This window comes from Puma concolor, chromosome C1 (genome assembly GCF_028749965.1).
Source record: "Puma concolor isolate L17-30 chromosome C1, mPumCon1.1.hap2, whole genome shotgun sequence".
NCBI lineage: Eukaryota > Metazoa > Chordata > Mammalia > Carnivora > Felidae > Puma > Puma concolor.
Genome location: NC_141674.1, coordinates 196,943,654 through 196,958,760, shown reverse-complemented (window position 1 = coordinate 196,958,760; position 15,107 = coordinate 196,943,654). Strand labels below are relative to the sequence as shown.

The 15,107-nt window shown below is 36.7% G+C and overlaps 1 protein-coding gene across 1 annotated transcript in view; it reads right to left on the bottom strand.

Moving 5' to 3' along the window:
- CPS1 (carbamoyl-phosphate synthase 1) overlaps positions 1–15,107 on the bottom strand; it is a 128,545-nt gene that overhangs the window by 96,515 nt on the left and 16,923 nt on the right. The window contains exons 2-5 of the mRNA XM_086719534.1: positions 9,779–9,888; positions 5,912–6,056; positions 4,290–4,379; positions 2,312–2,368 (exon numbers count right to left, since the gene is read on the bottom strand). Coding sequence (XP_086575660.1) covers positions 2,312–2,368; positions 4,290–4,379; positions 5,912–6,056; positions 9,779–9,888 — 402 coding nt within the window. The remainder of the gene's footprint in view (positions 1–2,311; positions 2,369–4,289; positions 4,380–5,911; positions 6,057–9,778; positions 9,889–15,107) is intronic.

The following is a 15,107-nucleotide window of genomic DNA, read 5'->3' as shown; positions in this document are numbered from 1 at the left end:
GGACCTGAACTTTAAAGAATGTTTAGACCTCTCTGAAGTTTTCACAAATTAGCCTTGCTAGCTGAAGATGGCAAATGTTTTCTTATTATTAGCAATGTCTTGAGATTTACTTATTAGTAAGTCTAGTTTTTTTCTATTTAGAAAAATGGCATATTACATTTAGTAATCAAGACTTTATTAGGGGTGGGAGGGAGTCAAAATAATTCATTGATTTGCCTTTCTCCAAGAAATTACTGCATTGAAGGAAAGAGAAAGAAGCTTTTGTTTCCTTTTGAAATGTATTCCTTAAGGGAAGAAGTAGTCACTTGGGAATGAGTGAGGGTAGAATGTACCAGCACATCATTCAAACATGATGGTTATTTCGATGTGATTATTAGACTGGAGTGCTACCTCACACTCTGGGAAAAAGAACTATAAACCACTTTTCACTTCCACGCTGGATTATTACATTTCATGATGGTCTCTATTTACTCTTATCATCCAAATCACAGAATTCCTTGACCATGTTTATGGATCCCTAATTTTGAAATGTGGTTTTCAGTTCTCATTCCTTCTTTTTTTAAAGCATGCTGAATGAAATACAATCTTACCTTTCAACCTAAGATTAACAGAACAGAAAGTCACAAAATATACATTTTTAATATGAACCAACATAGTCAAATATAACCAACATAGTCAAATATAAGAGGCAATACTACTATTTTACCTGTGCTAATCCATTCAGCCTATTTTTTTAATGTTTATTTATTTCTGAGAGAGGAGTGTGTGCGTGGAGGAGGGGCAGAGAGAGGGAGACAGAGAATCCCATGGGTCTCCCGCTCAGGAACTAAGAGATCACGACCTGAGCCAAAAATCAAGAGTCGAGAGTCAGACACTTAACTGACTGAGCCACCCAGGTGCCACTATTCAGCCGAATTTTGAGAACGTAACCACCTGTGATAAAAGAGGGTTCATCTTAAGCCAACATACCACACGACGAGTACAATATAGTCTTGTAAAGCATTTTTCCAAATCATTAGGCTTGACTATATTTTTATTCACCCGCTGATTCTGCAGCCCAAATTGAATTCCCCAATTTTATTCCCTTCCAATTCAAGTAGCCTTACCACTGTTTACTGCTCTCACAATACCACTGGGCTAAGAAAACACAAGAATCAACTTGGGATGTACAATCTCATTAACATCTATTCTCAGGAAAATTATGAAGGAGGAAGTAAAAGCAGAGGTGAGGGACAGGATATTGTAAACTCTCACTGTCCTCCTTCTAGTCACGGGTATGTGGTGTGCCTTATTTACAAAAAGCTGTTTTCAGAAAGCTGTTCTTTCTGTGTACAGAGATCCTATGTCAATATACTTTCTAACAGGGAGTCTGCAACAGATTTGCTTGAAGAATCCATTTCACTTTGCAGATGTATCATTTATTATTTTTTCTTTTTTATGTAATACAATTCAATGAAAAAAAATTCAGTGGCATTTGGGGAATTTAGTACATGGTAGTGAAGTAAAGTGTCTTTGTGTTTTGGGATGTGAAGATTTTGTGTATGAAAAAAAAATAGTGCCCTCCTCTTACAACAAGAAAAAGCAAGCAGATGGTGATGAGATATTGTCAAAGGAGGGGTCAGATATTTCAGCTATGAGATGTGCCAACTAGAAGTTAAACTTACCTTTTATCACCTTGGTCTTTTGAACAGTCTTAAGAAAGAGTATATAATTGAGGTAACGTATACAGGGCTCATTGGACACACTTATGAAATAGAACTCACTAATTTCACAGATAACCACTCCAAGGAAACCGAACAAATAACAGGAAAAGTGTTGCACACTTTCTAGTTTACATCTTTCAGCATGCCAGCATTCAACTGAGGCAAAATTATTATGCACCTGGTTACCTCCTCCACTGGTCTCACTGTCACATGAGCTGACTTATAAAGGCCTTGACTCACTGGGATAGTGAACACCCAGTGGGCAGTCAATATCCTGCTGCCAAGTGAATTAATCTCAAATCCATTCAGCAACAAACATCCCAATCAAGTATTAAGTCTGAAAAATTACATTAGAAATAGTAAAACAAAATGACAGAGGACCAAATGACAAAAATTGGCCAGATTTGCTCTTTCATACTGTTGGATTCCCTGAGCACTGAGAAAAAAATATAATATTTAAGTCTATAGAGAGAGAGTATAGTATATATACTATTTTTAATTTATATATATAAATTATATATGTATATATAAATATACATACACATATATAAAGAATTATATATACACATATAAAGAAACATAGGGTTGGCTAAAGATGATGATCATACCTTATCCCGAATTATTTTAGTCAGCATTCTTGTATCCACTCCATAAATTGCAGGGACCTATAAGAAAGAAAATTTGTAGTGACAGTGAAATTGGAGGAAATAAGATCCAGCATATTGTTTTCAAGTTACAAACTTAGCATCATCTATCTTCTTGAGCAGTAAATAATTTCCCTACTCCTTCTTTACTCTGACCCAGGGTGACTGTGTTGTCAGAACACGGTAAATTGCTGTTCCAGTTGGGAACAGGACTCTGAATACCCAGGACCTTCCACAGAATAAAAAAAGAGAAATTCTGAACATCAATCTTCTGCTATAGTTTCGTTTCTTTTAACACAAGATGTTAAAGAGGCAATGTTATATATTTATATTATTACATGTATTTATATAGATAAATAATGGATTTGTGAACTGCAGAAGCAATCTTATGTAAATACATGCAAATCCATGTTTTGAGCCAAATGTTCCTACTACCTACTAGGCACTCAACACATTTTTCTGAAGGTGCTTGCTAAGTAATCAGGATGTAATAAGTTTGCCCATCCTATTAGGAAATCAGGCAATACCACCATTTGTTTTCTTTTCTTTGAGTAGTTTGGATAGAGACAGATATGGTAAAATAAAAGGGCGATGAGTTAGGAATCCGAAAAATAAGTTCTAATTTCTTTTCTTCCACCATTTATTTCAGTGATGTTTGAGCAACATGTTTTTCCTCACCTGTACATACATAGAAGGAGGTGAACTGATTACTCTCTTAGACCCTCTTCTACTCTATTCAAAGTGCGTTTTTTAAAAATTTTTTAATGTATATTTATTTACTTTGAGAGAGGGGCAGAGAGAAAGGGGAAGAGAGAATCCCAAGCATGCCCTATGCTGTCAGTACATAGCCCCACAAAGGGCAAGATCTCACCAACTTTGAGATCTTGACCTGAGCCAAAATTAAGGGTCGGAGGCTTAACCAGCTGAGTCACCCAGGCGCCCCTATTCCAAGCACATTTTAAAAACAAACTAACAAGTCATGAATTAAGTTCTTCCTCAAACTGTTAGTTCTTACGCAGAGCAGCTGTCATGTCAGTTCCCTAATGACACAAAGGAAACACTAGAGCGAGGGTCTCCTCAATGACCATTACAAAAATTAGTTGTCTGGGTAAGGGAAGTAAATTCAGATAATGGTTGAGAATAAAATAGTAGTAATTCAGGGGATGACATAAATGCCTTCTTCTCCCTTTCAAAATCTAGAAAGAATGAGACCCAGGAAGCCAAAATTAAGATTTCTTGATTTCTCAGAAAAGAGCAACATTTAGCCCCAATACACAGATGCTCATTGGCGTGGCAGAGCTTTCTCGGAATCATATTCTGCCAGTTACGGGCCCCGCACCAATCCAACAAAAAGCAGCTCCAGCAATGCTGGAGATGAAGCCAAATATAGCGGGTCCCTTAACTTTAAGTACATCTGACATTCAAACCAGGAGAATCCTGTTACTTTATTACAAAATAATACTTAAACTAAGGAAAGTATAAGATAACGTTTTTAGCCCTTTTCACGTACTACTTCAAATAAGATTATATCTAATTATGCGTCATAGAGGCACAACGTTTAAGCTAAAAGAAACTTAATAGCAATCTGTTTATGCTCTCATAAGAGTTAAAGATTTAGAAAGTGTGGTATGGTTACACGACCTGCACAAAATCACACAGCTAGTTGATGGTAAGGCTGGTACTAAAAGCCATTACAGAAATACATACCGTGGTCCTGGGTAAAAGGGGATGGGAAAATTAAGTGGCTCAAGAATATAGAAAATTCTAAAATTTTCTCTAGCCCCTTTCCTCAAAGAGAAGTGCTACCAAGCATGTGCCACCTAGTGGATTACACTAAAAATATGTGGTCCTCAGGGTTTAGAAGAGAATTGGTCCGAGAGAGAGAGAGAGAGAGAGAGAGAGAGAGAATTAGTCCAGGCAGTGCAGCCTGCGTATTTCTCACCTTTTCTTCTTGTAGCCACTGCCCAAGACTCTTGTTAGCCAGCCAGTGGTGGTAGTCATTGCTATAGTTCAGAACCAGCAAACCTGCAACCTAGAAACAGAGTTGTTTGAAAGGTGTGACCACGAAATATTACACAATTCTTGTGACTTGTCATAACAGTCAGTTTGCATTTTTTTAAAAAGGTTTATTATATCCATTGATACAAGCCTTAAAATCCTTGGGACTTGAAGGAAAAGGAACAGGATCAACATTTTTCTCTTAAAATACATCACTGTTGCCTTAATTACCATGTTGAGGAAAAGTCTTAGACCAGTTGCTAACTCCTGTCCCCGACTTCTCAGCACCCTGGTACCTTTTCTCCATGGAATTTGTCAATAATCTAGTTAATAATCATTTGTTTAATGTACATGAAGAATAAGTAATTTTTGGCTACATTTAAAGGAGACTGAGAAATATGGGGAAAATTGTGAGAAATAGAATTAATCTAAATGATCAGTCCAAGTCATTCAAAAATAGAGTGGTAAAAAAAACAAAAAAGAATGAAAACATAGAGTGATTAATTTGGAGTACACGTTTTTTAATTGTTTATATGGTCCACATTCCTAATATTATCCAAATTTATTTTGATTAGGAAATCTTAATGTGTTTACTTTTAAAATGGCATACAAGTTATGTTTTATTCATCCTCTAAATAAGATAAGATTAAAAGGCAAATAGTTGATACAGAGTTGATTACCAAGGATCTTTTAAAGGGTAATTCATCACTATTTCTTGCAGCATAGTTGTCATTTAGACTCATAACAACATCTTTCCAAATTAAGCCAAGTTTCATCCAAGGCATTAAGAACAAATGCAAAATGTCATGAAAAATGAAATTCAAAATAATGTTATGTTAAAAATTATTCTCATATACATAGGAATAAGGTTGAGAACATGAATTTAATGGTTTGTACTACAGTATTAGAGAGAAACTTTGCCCACCCTAGATTCTTAAAAATAAATCAACTATCCCCCCTTCAGTTGAGACTTCTTCTTTTTTTATGTTTATTTACTTATTTTATTTATATTTTTAAATGTTTATTTATTTCTGAGACAGAGAGAGACAGAGCATGAGTGGGGGAGGGGCAGAGAGAGAGGGAGACACAGAATCTGAAGCAGGCTCCAGGCTCTAAGATGTCAGCACAGAGCCCGACGCGGGGCTCGAACTCACAGACCATGAGATCACGACCTGAGCCGAAGTCGGACGCTTAACCGACTGAGCCACCCGGGTGCCCCTTATGTTTATTTATTTTTGAGAAAGACAGAGTGAAAGTGAGCAGGGGAGGGACAAAGAGAGAGGGAAACACGGAATCTGAAACAGGCTCGACTCCAAGCTGTCAGCACAGAGCCTGACGCGGGGCTTGAACTCACAAACTGTGAGATCATGACCTGAGCTGAAGTCAGATGCTCAACCTATTGAGCCACTCAGGCGCCCCAAGACTTCTTGTTTTTTTTAGAGTAGACTCCACATCCAACATGGGGCTCAAACTCACGACCCTGAGATCAAGAGTTGCATGCTCTAGCGACCGAGCCAGGCAGACACCCCAGATGGAGACTTTTTAAATAGTCGTCGCTGGCACTACCTTAATTCCATCAGACTCCAAATATTTGCTGAGTCCCAGTTCATCCAGGGCAGTAGTGTCAGGGGCTCCACCATTCCCAATAATGGGATTGGCCATGGTGAGAATCTGTCCCTTGTAGGCAGGGTCAGTAAGGGCTTCTGGGTACCTGAGTAAACACGTCAAAAAATTACCAACAAAAAAATGCACGTAACTACAAAACTACAACATACACACATGCTCTTAACTATTGAACCCTTGAAAATGACAGAACATGAGATTAAAATCCTGTAAACCTGCTTCTAGATTTTAGAAAATCTAGAAGATGAAAATGTATCCCATGATATGACTGATATGAAAAGACAAACTGATTCTTTTTTTTTTTTTCATTTGAGTACAGTTGACAAACAGTGTTGCATTAATTGTAGGCCTACAACATAGTAATTCAGCGTCTCTATGTGTTATGCTCTGCTCACAAGTGTAGCTACCATCTGTCATGACACAAGGCTATTACGGTATCACTGACCATATTCCCTGTGTGGTACCCTTTATTCCTGTGGCTTATTTATTCTATAACTGGAAGCCTATACTTTCCACTCTCCTTTACCCATTTTGCCCTTCCCCCACCCCTCTTTCTGGCAACCGTATAGTTTGTTCTCTGTACTTGTGGGTCTGATTCTGCTTTTAAAACAAATGGACTCTTAAGTACTAAGACATATTCTCATAATTTTCATTCCCTCAATTTCTTAAAATTTTTAATTCCTTACAATTTCCTTCACAGGGTCTTCATTGTTTTTTAATATTTTTTTTAAGTTTATTTATTTGAGAGAGAGAGAGAGAGAGAGAGTGCATGCACACAAGCAGAGAAGGGGCAGAGAGAGAGAAAGAAATCCAAGCAGGTTCCACACTGTCAGTGCAGAGCCCCACGTAGGGCTCGAACTCACGAATGGTGAGATCATGACCTGAGTCGAAACCAAGAGTCAGACATTTACCCGACTGAGCCACCCAGACGCCCCATAGAGTCTTCATTTTTTAAATATTGTTCTATTTAAAGTTTGCAGATATCCTGAAGTTTCCACTTGTCTACCAGACATGAGTCCAAACTAATATTTACTGTTAGGGCCAATATCACCAAAATATTAACTGTCAAATATTTTTAAGTTTTTTAAAAAATATCATTTAGGAAACTGAAGAGAATCCTTATTACATCAATGGTGGCTGCATGGGTATATATGTTTATTAAAATTCACTGAACATTTAAAATGAATGAATTAATATCTATACCAGAATTAATAACATAAATGTAGTAGGTTTTTATTTTAAAGTCCGGAAAAAGGGAAAAAAAAGATTACATGTATTCTATGAAAGAATTACTCAATGAAGTTGATTTTTAACATAGCTTTAGAAAAAAGTATATAACTTGGAGTTATTATCAACTTAGAAAAGAAAATCAACCCCACAAAAATTGACCTCAAGCACTTCTGACTTCTAAATCAAAAGACTCCAAACAACTAATTTAAAGTACTGATGTGGGATTAGGGAGGAATGCATTAGGTCTTTATTTGAAAATTAAAAACACATAAATTCTAGGGGCGCCTGGGTGGCTCAGTCGGTTAAGCGTCTGACTTCAGCTCAGGCCGTGATCTCACGGTTTGTGGGTCCGGGCCCCACGTTGGGCTCTGTGCCGACAGCTCAGAGCCTGGAGCCTGCTTTGGACTCTGTGTCTCCCTCTCTCTCTCTGCCCCTCCCCTGCTCTATGTCTCTCTCTCAAAATAATAAATAAAAACACATATACTCTCATTTTTATTATATATATATACATATATATATGCATATATATCACTCTTATTCTTAGTAGTAAGAAACATTATTCCAGTAAATACCAGGTGTTATCTATAACTATTCCATGCACTGGAATCTATTGCAAGTGTGGCCCCCTTCTCGCATTTTCACTTTCTGTAGAATGAGCTAAACCAAATCTTTCTTGTAGATTATTAGTGAAAATGAATGTAAGTGCTAAGGGGGACAGAATCAACAACCTTGAAACCAATACAGTTCAACACAGGAAGTAGTCAACATAAATTCTTCAACCCCATCCAGACAAGCTCCTCCCAGAACTACTTTTGTCAATAGAACACTTAGTCTTTCAGCTCAGCAAACCCTTAGGTGACTAGGTGCTCTCTCATACTTATCCACACCTCCATCAGCTAATTTCTCAGATGCCTTTCACCTGTCAGGAACTGCCAATTTTTTAACCAAGGCTTACACACAATAAAAATGCATTTCTTGAAGATGAAAAACAAAATAACACCTTTAATTACCAACCACCTTACTGAGTGTGCCACACAATGAATGAAAACAACAGTTCTCAATGGAAAATAGGGTCCGTGGACTAATCTACTAATGAATGCCTTTTCTTACATCAGAAACATCTTTAATTAATTTAATTTTACTTCCCTTTCTTCTTTCTCTCCATAAAAGAACTGGCCATTCCCTTTAAACATATACTTACAATACTCTCTCCAGTAAATGAATAAATACAGCTTGTCGTAGAGAACTGCAGCATTAGAAGCAAATTAATCCATCAGGTACTGTTTGACTTTTGTGATGTGACAAGATTTATTACCCATAATCTATCACAGAGAAGAAAACTCTAGTGCCCTCCATCATTCTGATCTATATTAAACAGTTGTCTGTTGGCAGGTATATTAACACAGCTAGTAATTAGTGCTGTCGAAAAGCTTAAATAATTGCCTGGTGAAGCAAAACTTTGCAAACAGCTTTCATACACTGTAATTTAATGTTCTCACCAGTGGAACTATTTTAAAACCCATCTAATATTCTTTATTTCAAACGGAGAGCCAAGAGTTTAGAGAAGAATATATGTTAATAGTATAATGGAAGTTTGGCCAGTGGATAATCTCAATATCCATTAACTCAATGTGTCCGTGTCTTTATAAGGTTAACTGAATTTTCCCAAAGAATGTATTAAATATTCTATGCTATAGAAGTTTAGTCCACCGAGTCTCTAATGGAAACCTCTTGAAACCATCCGGTCATATTTTTTAAAGAACTCATGTTTTTTTTTTTTAATCCCAACTATAAATTACTATCTAATCCAGCATCCTCATTTTTGTATGTGGAAACTATGATTCAGAAAGGTTAAGGGATTTTCTCAATATTGTATAACCAGTTGTCATTGAAGTTTAGACCAGAACTTCAGTCTCCTGGTTCCCAGATGAACAAATATTTGTTGGCTAGATAAGAACAGCTACGTGATTTCTGTAGCAGCTCTTATCTTTGTTGCTGTGTATCTATTAGCAGATCTTAAATACCAAGTTGGGTTTCAGTTGACAGTTTTGAAAATGTCAGATCCATGAACCTGCTCTCCTTTTGATTGCTTCAAGAAAATAAATGTACCTGTTATTTCGCCTTTCTTATTACAGTGTGAATTTACATAGAATATCTAAGAACGGTCTCAGCTCCTTACAGTAGTTCATATTAGATGTGCAAATCTGACTCTTAACTTCACTGAAGGAATGAGATGCCCATCCTTCTCCTTGCTCCATACCTTTCCTTGCAGAAGCCACTTACTAATCTAACAGAACCTGTCACCTCGGACCTAGTTTTCTAGAATTACTTGTATTCCTTATTTCCAGGGTAATACCAGGGTCCGTGTTCTCTTTCATTTACAGCAGCAGGGAGGAGTTTGTGTCCCTGCCTTCTTTCCGGCATGGCTAGACTAGACAACATACAGGCTCAGTGTGATGTCAGGACAATGTGCCATCTTAGCATAATGTGATGATTTCAACCTACCACCATGAGTAAGATCATCTCGTTATTCCTCTGCATAAAGGAAGAATAAAACCTTGGCACACGAGCATTACTCACCCTGCTAGGCCAGTATTAAAAACCACTTCACCAGCAACAGAGGATGGATGGCCAAAGGAGTAGCCTTTCATCTTTGTTCCATCTTCCAGGACAATGTGTGCCGTCTGTGCCTAAAGGAACAGATTCATGAATCTTAGCAGAATACAAAACACGAGGCACAACTAGTTGAAAAATATCCAAAGATACAATACGCAAATGTATTAAATAAATGTACAGTACATTTGATGAAACCGTACTGCCTATATTTGGAGTTGCGCTCCTGTTCCTTGTCACTTTTCTTCAAACCTGTGGCTCTTGTCACTGGAAGGTGTTTTATTTTGTTTTGCTTGAAAGAGGAACTGCAGCATGTTGATACATTGTATATTCCTAATCTACTTGTAGAGTTACTGACAATCCAAAAATATTTCAGTTGAGCTGAAATGCTATGTGTCTATCTTTTGCCCCCTTAATATTTCATAGCTATGCTCAAGTATAGCTTTAAGGGAAGTTCATGAGTTTGCAAAAACATTGCGTATTGTACCAGACAGCTCATCATCACTCTGAGGTTTAGAGCTAGAAGGAATATTCAAGATTATCCATCAAATTGTGCTCCAGAGAACTCTTGTATTTGATTTCATGCTCCCAAGGCCTGCCCCTCCACACTAGCTTTATGATCATAAAGAAGCTGAAACCTTATCGTTCTATTAATACTGACACAGAAGCAAGCACTATGAAACATCTAAAAATAGATCACATTATATTTTTTAGTAGAGTTAATGATATCCATGTCTGGTTCTCTTTTTAGAGTCCAAGGCATTCTGAATTTGATAACTTCACCATGCTAATCTTTGAACTAGCTTCTGTAAATTCTTGGCTAAGAAGACGGACAATGAGGAAACTTATCTAAGAAGCAGACATTGGCCACTCTTCAAAAATACCCTAAATTCTATTGTTGAAACAATTTAGGTCAAATCTCAATTTCCATAAAATTCAGGGAAGAGAGAAATGTGTTAAACTGTACTTTGCAATCAAAATATAGACTCTGTAAGAAACTACAGGACAAAATAAGTGAAACATGGTTTTAAAAAATAAGATGAGGAAAAACATCTCTGCAAGAATTGAGGAAATTTGATTAATTTTTAGCATAAATTTTTAAGATTGAAGATGGCATTATGCTTATATTTAAGAGTGTTTTTCTTAAGATATACATTGAAATACTTAAGGATAAAATAATTTCCTTCAAAATATTCAGGGGTTAGGGCAAATGGGTAGAGATATGAAACAAATTCAGCCATGAGTTGAAATTGATGAAGTAAGGGAGATCAGTGTGCAGGTCCTTCTGCAAAGATTAAGTGCGGCCATTAAAGAGAAACATGAATTCTCTACTTGCTTTATCTTACATTTTTAGGACTGGACTCATAGTGTCTAACCCTTTTGCGCCCTGCCATCCACCCCCCCCCCCCACACACACACCAACCTGGTATATAGCTGAAACTCAGTAAGTGATTTCCAGACCTCTGTTACTATATTCCTCTAACTTTGCAACAGGCACTCAGTTATTCAAGTGCTAAAATGGAAAACCCTGATTATTTTTCTATAAAAGTCTTCTCTGTAGAAATACAATGTGTCTTTTAGGTACAAAGTCCACAAATCTCTGGCCATTGGAATGATGCTCTTTGTATAAAGTAGTGTTTGATCATCTTTAAACCAATATACCCTGTGCCTAAATATTATTTATGTGTGGGTATGCATACACACAAAATATTTGCAAGCAAAATATTTTAGTATTTCCTATTAAAATTGATATGTTTGGGGCACCTTGGTGGCTCAGTCAGTTAAGCAGCTAACTCTTAATTACAGCTCGGGTCATGATCTCACAGACCCTGGGGTCAGGTCCCGCATGGGGCTCTGTGCTGACAGTATGGAGCCTGCTTGGGATTCTCTCTCTCTGCCTGTCTCTCTCTCTCTCTCTCTCTCTTTCTCTCTCTTCCCCCTCCCTCCCTCCCTCCCTCTCTTTCAAAATAAATAAATATATTAACTTTAACAATATTTTTTAAAAAAAAGAATTTTCTTTAAAAAAAAGATTCTTTCTCTCCTCTACCCCTCCCCTGCTCTCTCTCTTTTCCTCTCTCAATAAAATAAAATAAAATAGACATATTTAAGGTATTTCTCTCAACCAGAAAGTTCTTGTTTTTAATTGGAGGTACTATGCATGGATTGAAAACACATATTTCTGAGAAATGTGGACAAAATGCTGTCTGCACATCTTATATGTGTTTCTGACTATGAGTGTGTGTGTGTGTGTGTGTGTGTGTGTGTGTGTGTGTGTGCGCGTCCATAGGCAAAGTTAGCCAAAAGAATTTTGTCCTTTACTTGGCGTAAAAATTACCTTTGAGATAAGTTTTTGTTTTATGTATAGTCTTGGAACCAGTGTTCGAGATCTCAAGTTTGACACTTTACCTTTGAATAGTTATCGTTTATCTTCTCAGCAACTAAACTAAAAAAGCTTTTGGAATTACTGAGCACAAAGGAAACCACAATGAGTAATTAACGTAATATGAGTGATGACAGGACTTCCCTACAAGTTCTGGATTCTGCTTCTATACACAGGAAGTCAGCTTTGCATGTCACTTTTTCTAACAGCATGATTCTCTTATCTCGCATTTCATTTCAATTTGTCAACTATTGTTTATTTACAACTCAAGACCCAGGTGGAGGATTTTAGGAAGTAAGAGTGCTAAAATTATTACAAGCTAATCAAATGTCTATGGTGATAGTTCTCAGTAGGGGGTATTTTTAATGGGAAAATTTCCCACATATCTCTGACATATTTCACTAGGCGAAACTCTTTGGTCCAAGTAATGAAAATTCGCTGTCAAAAAAAAAAAAAAAAGTCTTCTACTAAAAATATTTTCTGTTCTTCAGGAAGTCATGTGTAACCTACATGCTTTCACAAAATGGAAGGAGGGAAGCAAACATTTTCCTAAACGATATATAACTTTGATAGAACTTATAATAAACTTAGTTGGCAAAATGAGGGCCAACTACAAATTTCCACTGTTTTCTATACACCAGTTTATCTATCCTACTCTAAGCCCCACCTGCCTAAAATATCATCTCTGTTTTCATTTTTCTTTCTTTTCTCTTCTCATCTAAGAGTTTTAAATTTTCTGATCTCTAGGTTAGGCACCATCTAATTATTTTAAAGAAAGGTAAAAATTAACATAAGCAAATCCAACTCCTGCTAGCCTGTTCCTACAAATCTATGTGGTATTTTTCTTTCTCTCTCCATGGGACTGGTTTCCTACTTTGCTTTCAGTCTTTTAAAGATATATTTGAGGAGACATTTACTGTTGCCCGAAATAGTCCCTGAGATTCTGTTCAATATGTCTTTTTGATCCTTTAATTATATTTTTTGTTCTTTTTGGCAGCTTTTATAGATCTTCCAATCCTCTTTGTCACTACACATTACATTGTTACAAGGCTTCTGTTTATTGCCTATAGTACCCTTTATATTCCACTTTAACTACATGGGTCTCTGATGAGTCTAAAATGATGAGTGCCAATTGACTTATCTATGAATTGATAGAGGAACTCTGAACAAAGAGCTATTATTTGGAATCCCCTCTTGTAGCTAATAGTTCCCCAAATGCTATTTCATTCCAATGAGTCCAAAAGAAATCACCTTGTTACCATTATACAATATTTTAGTAGCCTCAGTCCTAGTAGAAAGATGTCCATAGCCTAGAAATTAGATGGTAACATTAAGTGATAATTTAAGTGCTTACTGCCAGAGCACTTTAATACTTTGAATGCTAAAAGTACAAAGGAAACCTTATTGAAGAGAAGCCTATACACTCATAGAATGTCAGTAATAGTAACCAAGTATAAATAAATATGAATTCTACTAAGCAAATGACCTCTATCACAACATGGTCTCTGTGTGTTTAATAAAAATGCATATGCCAATAATACCATTTAGACATTCCGTTCAAAACGTCATCGAGCTCCTACCATGTGCCAAGTCCTACCCTAGTCTCTGGAAATACATGGACAAATGTCCCCAGGCATCCCCTCTAACAAAAGGACTAGATATGTGCATGAATGCACTTCTTTCTACAAAGAAGAAACCTCAAAAAGAATAGCATTGATGCACCTAGAGATACAAAGATACATAAGATATCCTTTCCTTCAGAAAATGTCTCTTTAATACAAGAATTCACCCTTCCTTTTCCATCTATGCTTTAAGTAATAAAAATTAAAATTTTACAGAGGTGCCTGGGTGGTTCAGACAGTTAAGCATACGACTATTTTTTTTATTTTGAATGTTTATTTATTTTTGAGAGAGAGACAGAGAAACAGAGCACAAGCAGGTAAGGGGCAGAGAGAGAGAGGGAGACACAGAATCCAAAGCAGGCTCTAGGCTCTGAGCTGTCAGCACAGAGCCTGATGCAGGGTTCCAATTCACAAACCTGAGCCAAAGTCAGACGCTTAACCGACTGAGTCACCCATGTGCCCCAAGCATCTGAGTTGATTTTGGCTCAGGTCATGATCTCAGTTCATTTTGGCTCAGTTCATGAGATCCAGCCCTACTTTGGGTACTGCACTGATGTCTTGGAGCCTGCTTGAGATTCTTTCTTCCCTTTCTCTCTCTACCCTTCCTCCACTCTCTGTCTCTTGCTCACTTTCTCTCTCAAAATAAATAAATAAGCATTAAAAAAGTTAAAATTTTATGAAAGGAATTCATGTCAAAGTTTGAATATAAAGTCCAAAATGTAAGGACTCCTTCAAGTCTGTTCAAATGTCATCCATGCTCTTGGCGAGACCTACCTTTACTGTTCTATTTAAAATTACAGTATAGCCCCCAGTGCTCTGTTTAGTCTTTCCTTCCTTTATAGCAGTCATTACCTCCTAACATATTATCCAGCATCTTATTTATTATCTACTTCATCCCACTAGAAAACAAACTTCATGTGGGCAGAGTATTAGGTCAGCTTCGTTCACTGGAAAGAAGTAGCCAACATCATTAGTTGTTGATCTAAAGACAACATCAGTGCCTGGCCCAGAGTAGACAACTGTTTAATTTTTGTTGCATGAATAAAGACTCACTGAGTATAAATCGGAAGAAAATAACATAATAGTTTAGTTTGTTCAAGGTATGAATTTAAAAATAAGCAAGTACTTGTTTTGAGTTGCCTTTTCAATATGCTTAACTAAGAATGCTTTTCTATAATACCTTTAGTCTCATAATGTGGAGATATTCTATATGCTAACTAACTAGAATTTAAATAAAAACTTGAAACAAAAAAAAATAATGTGGAGATATGGTGTTGGGAAAGAGATGTGAGTG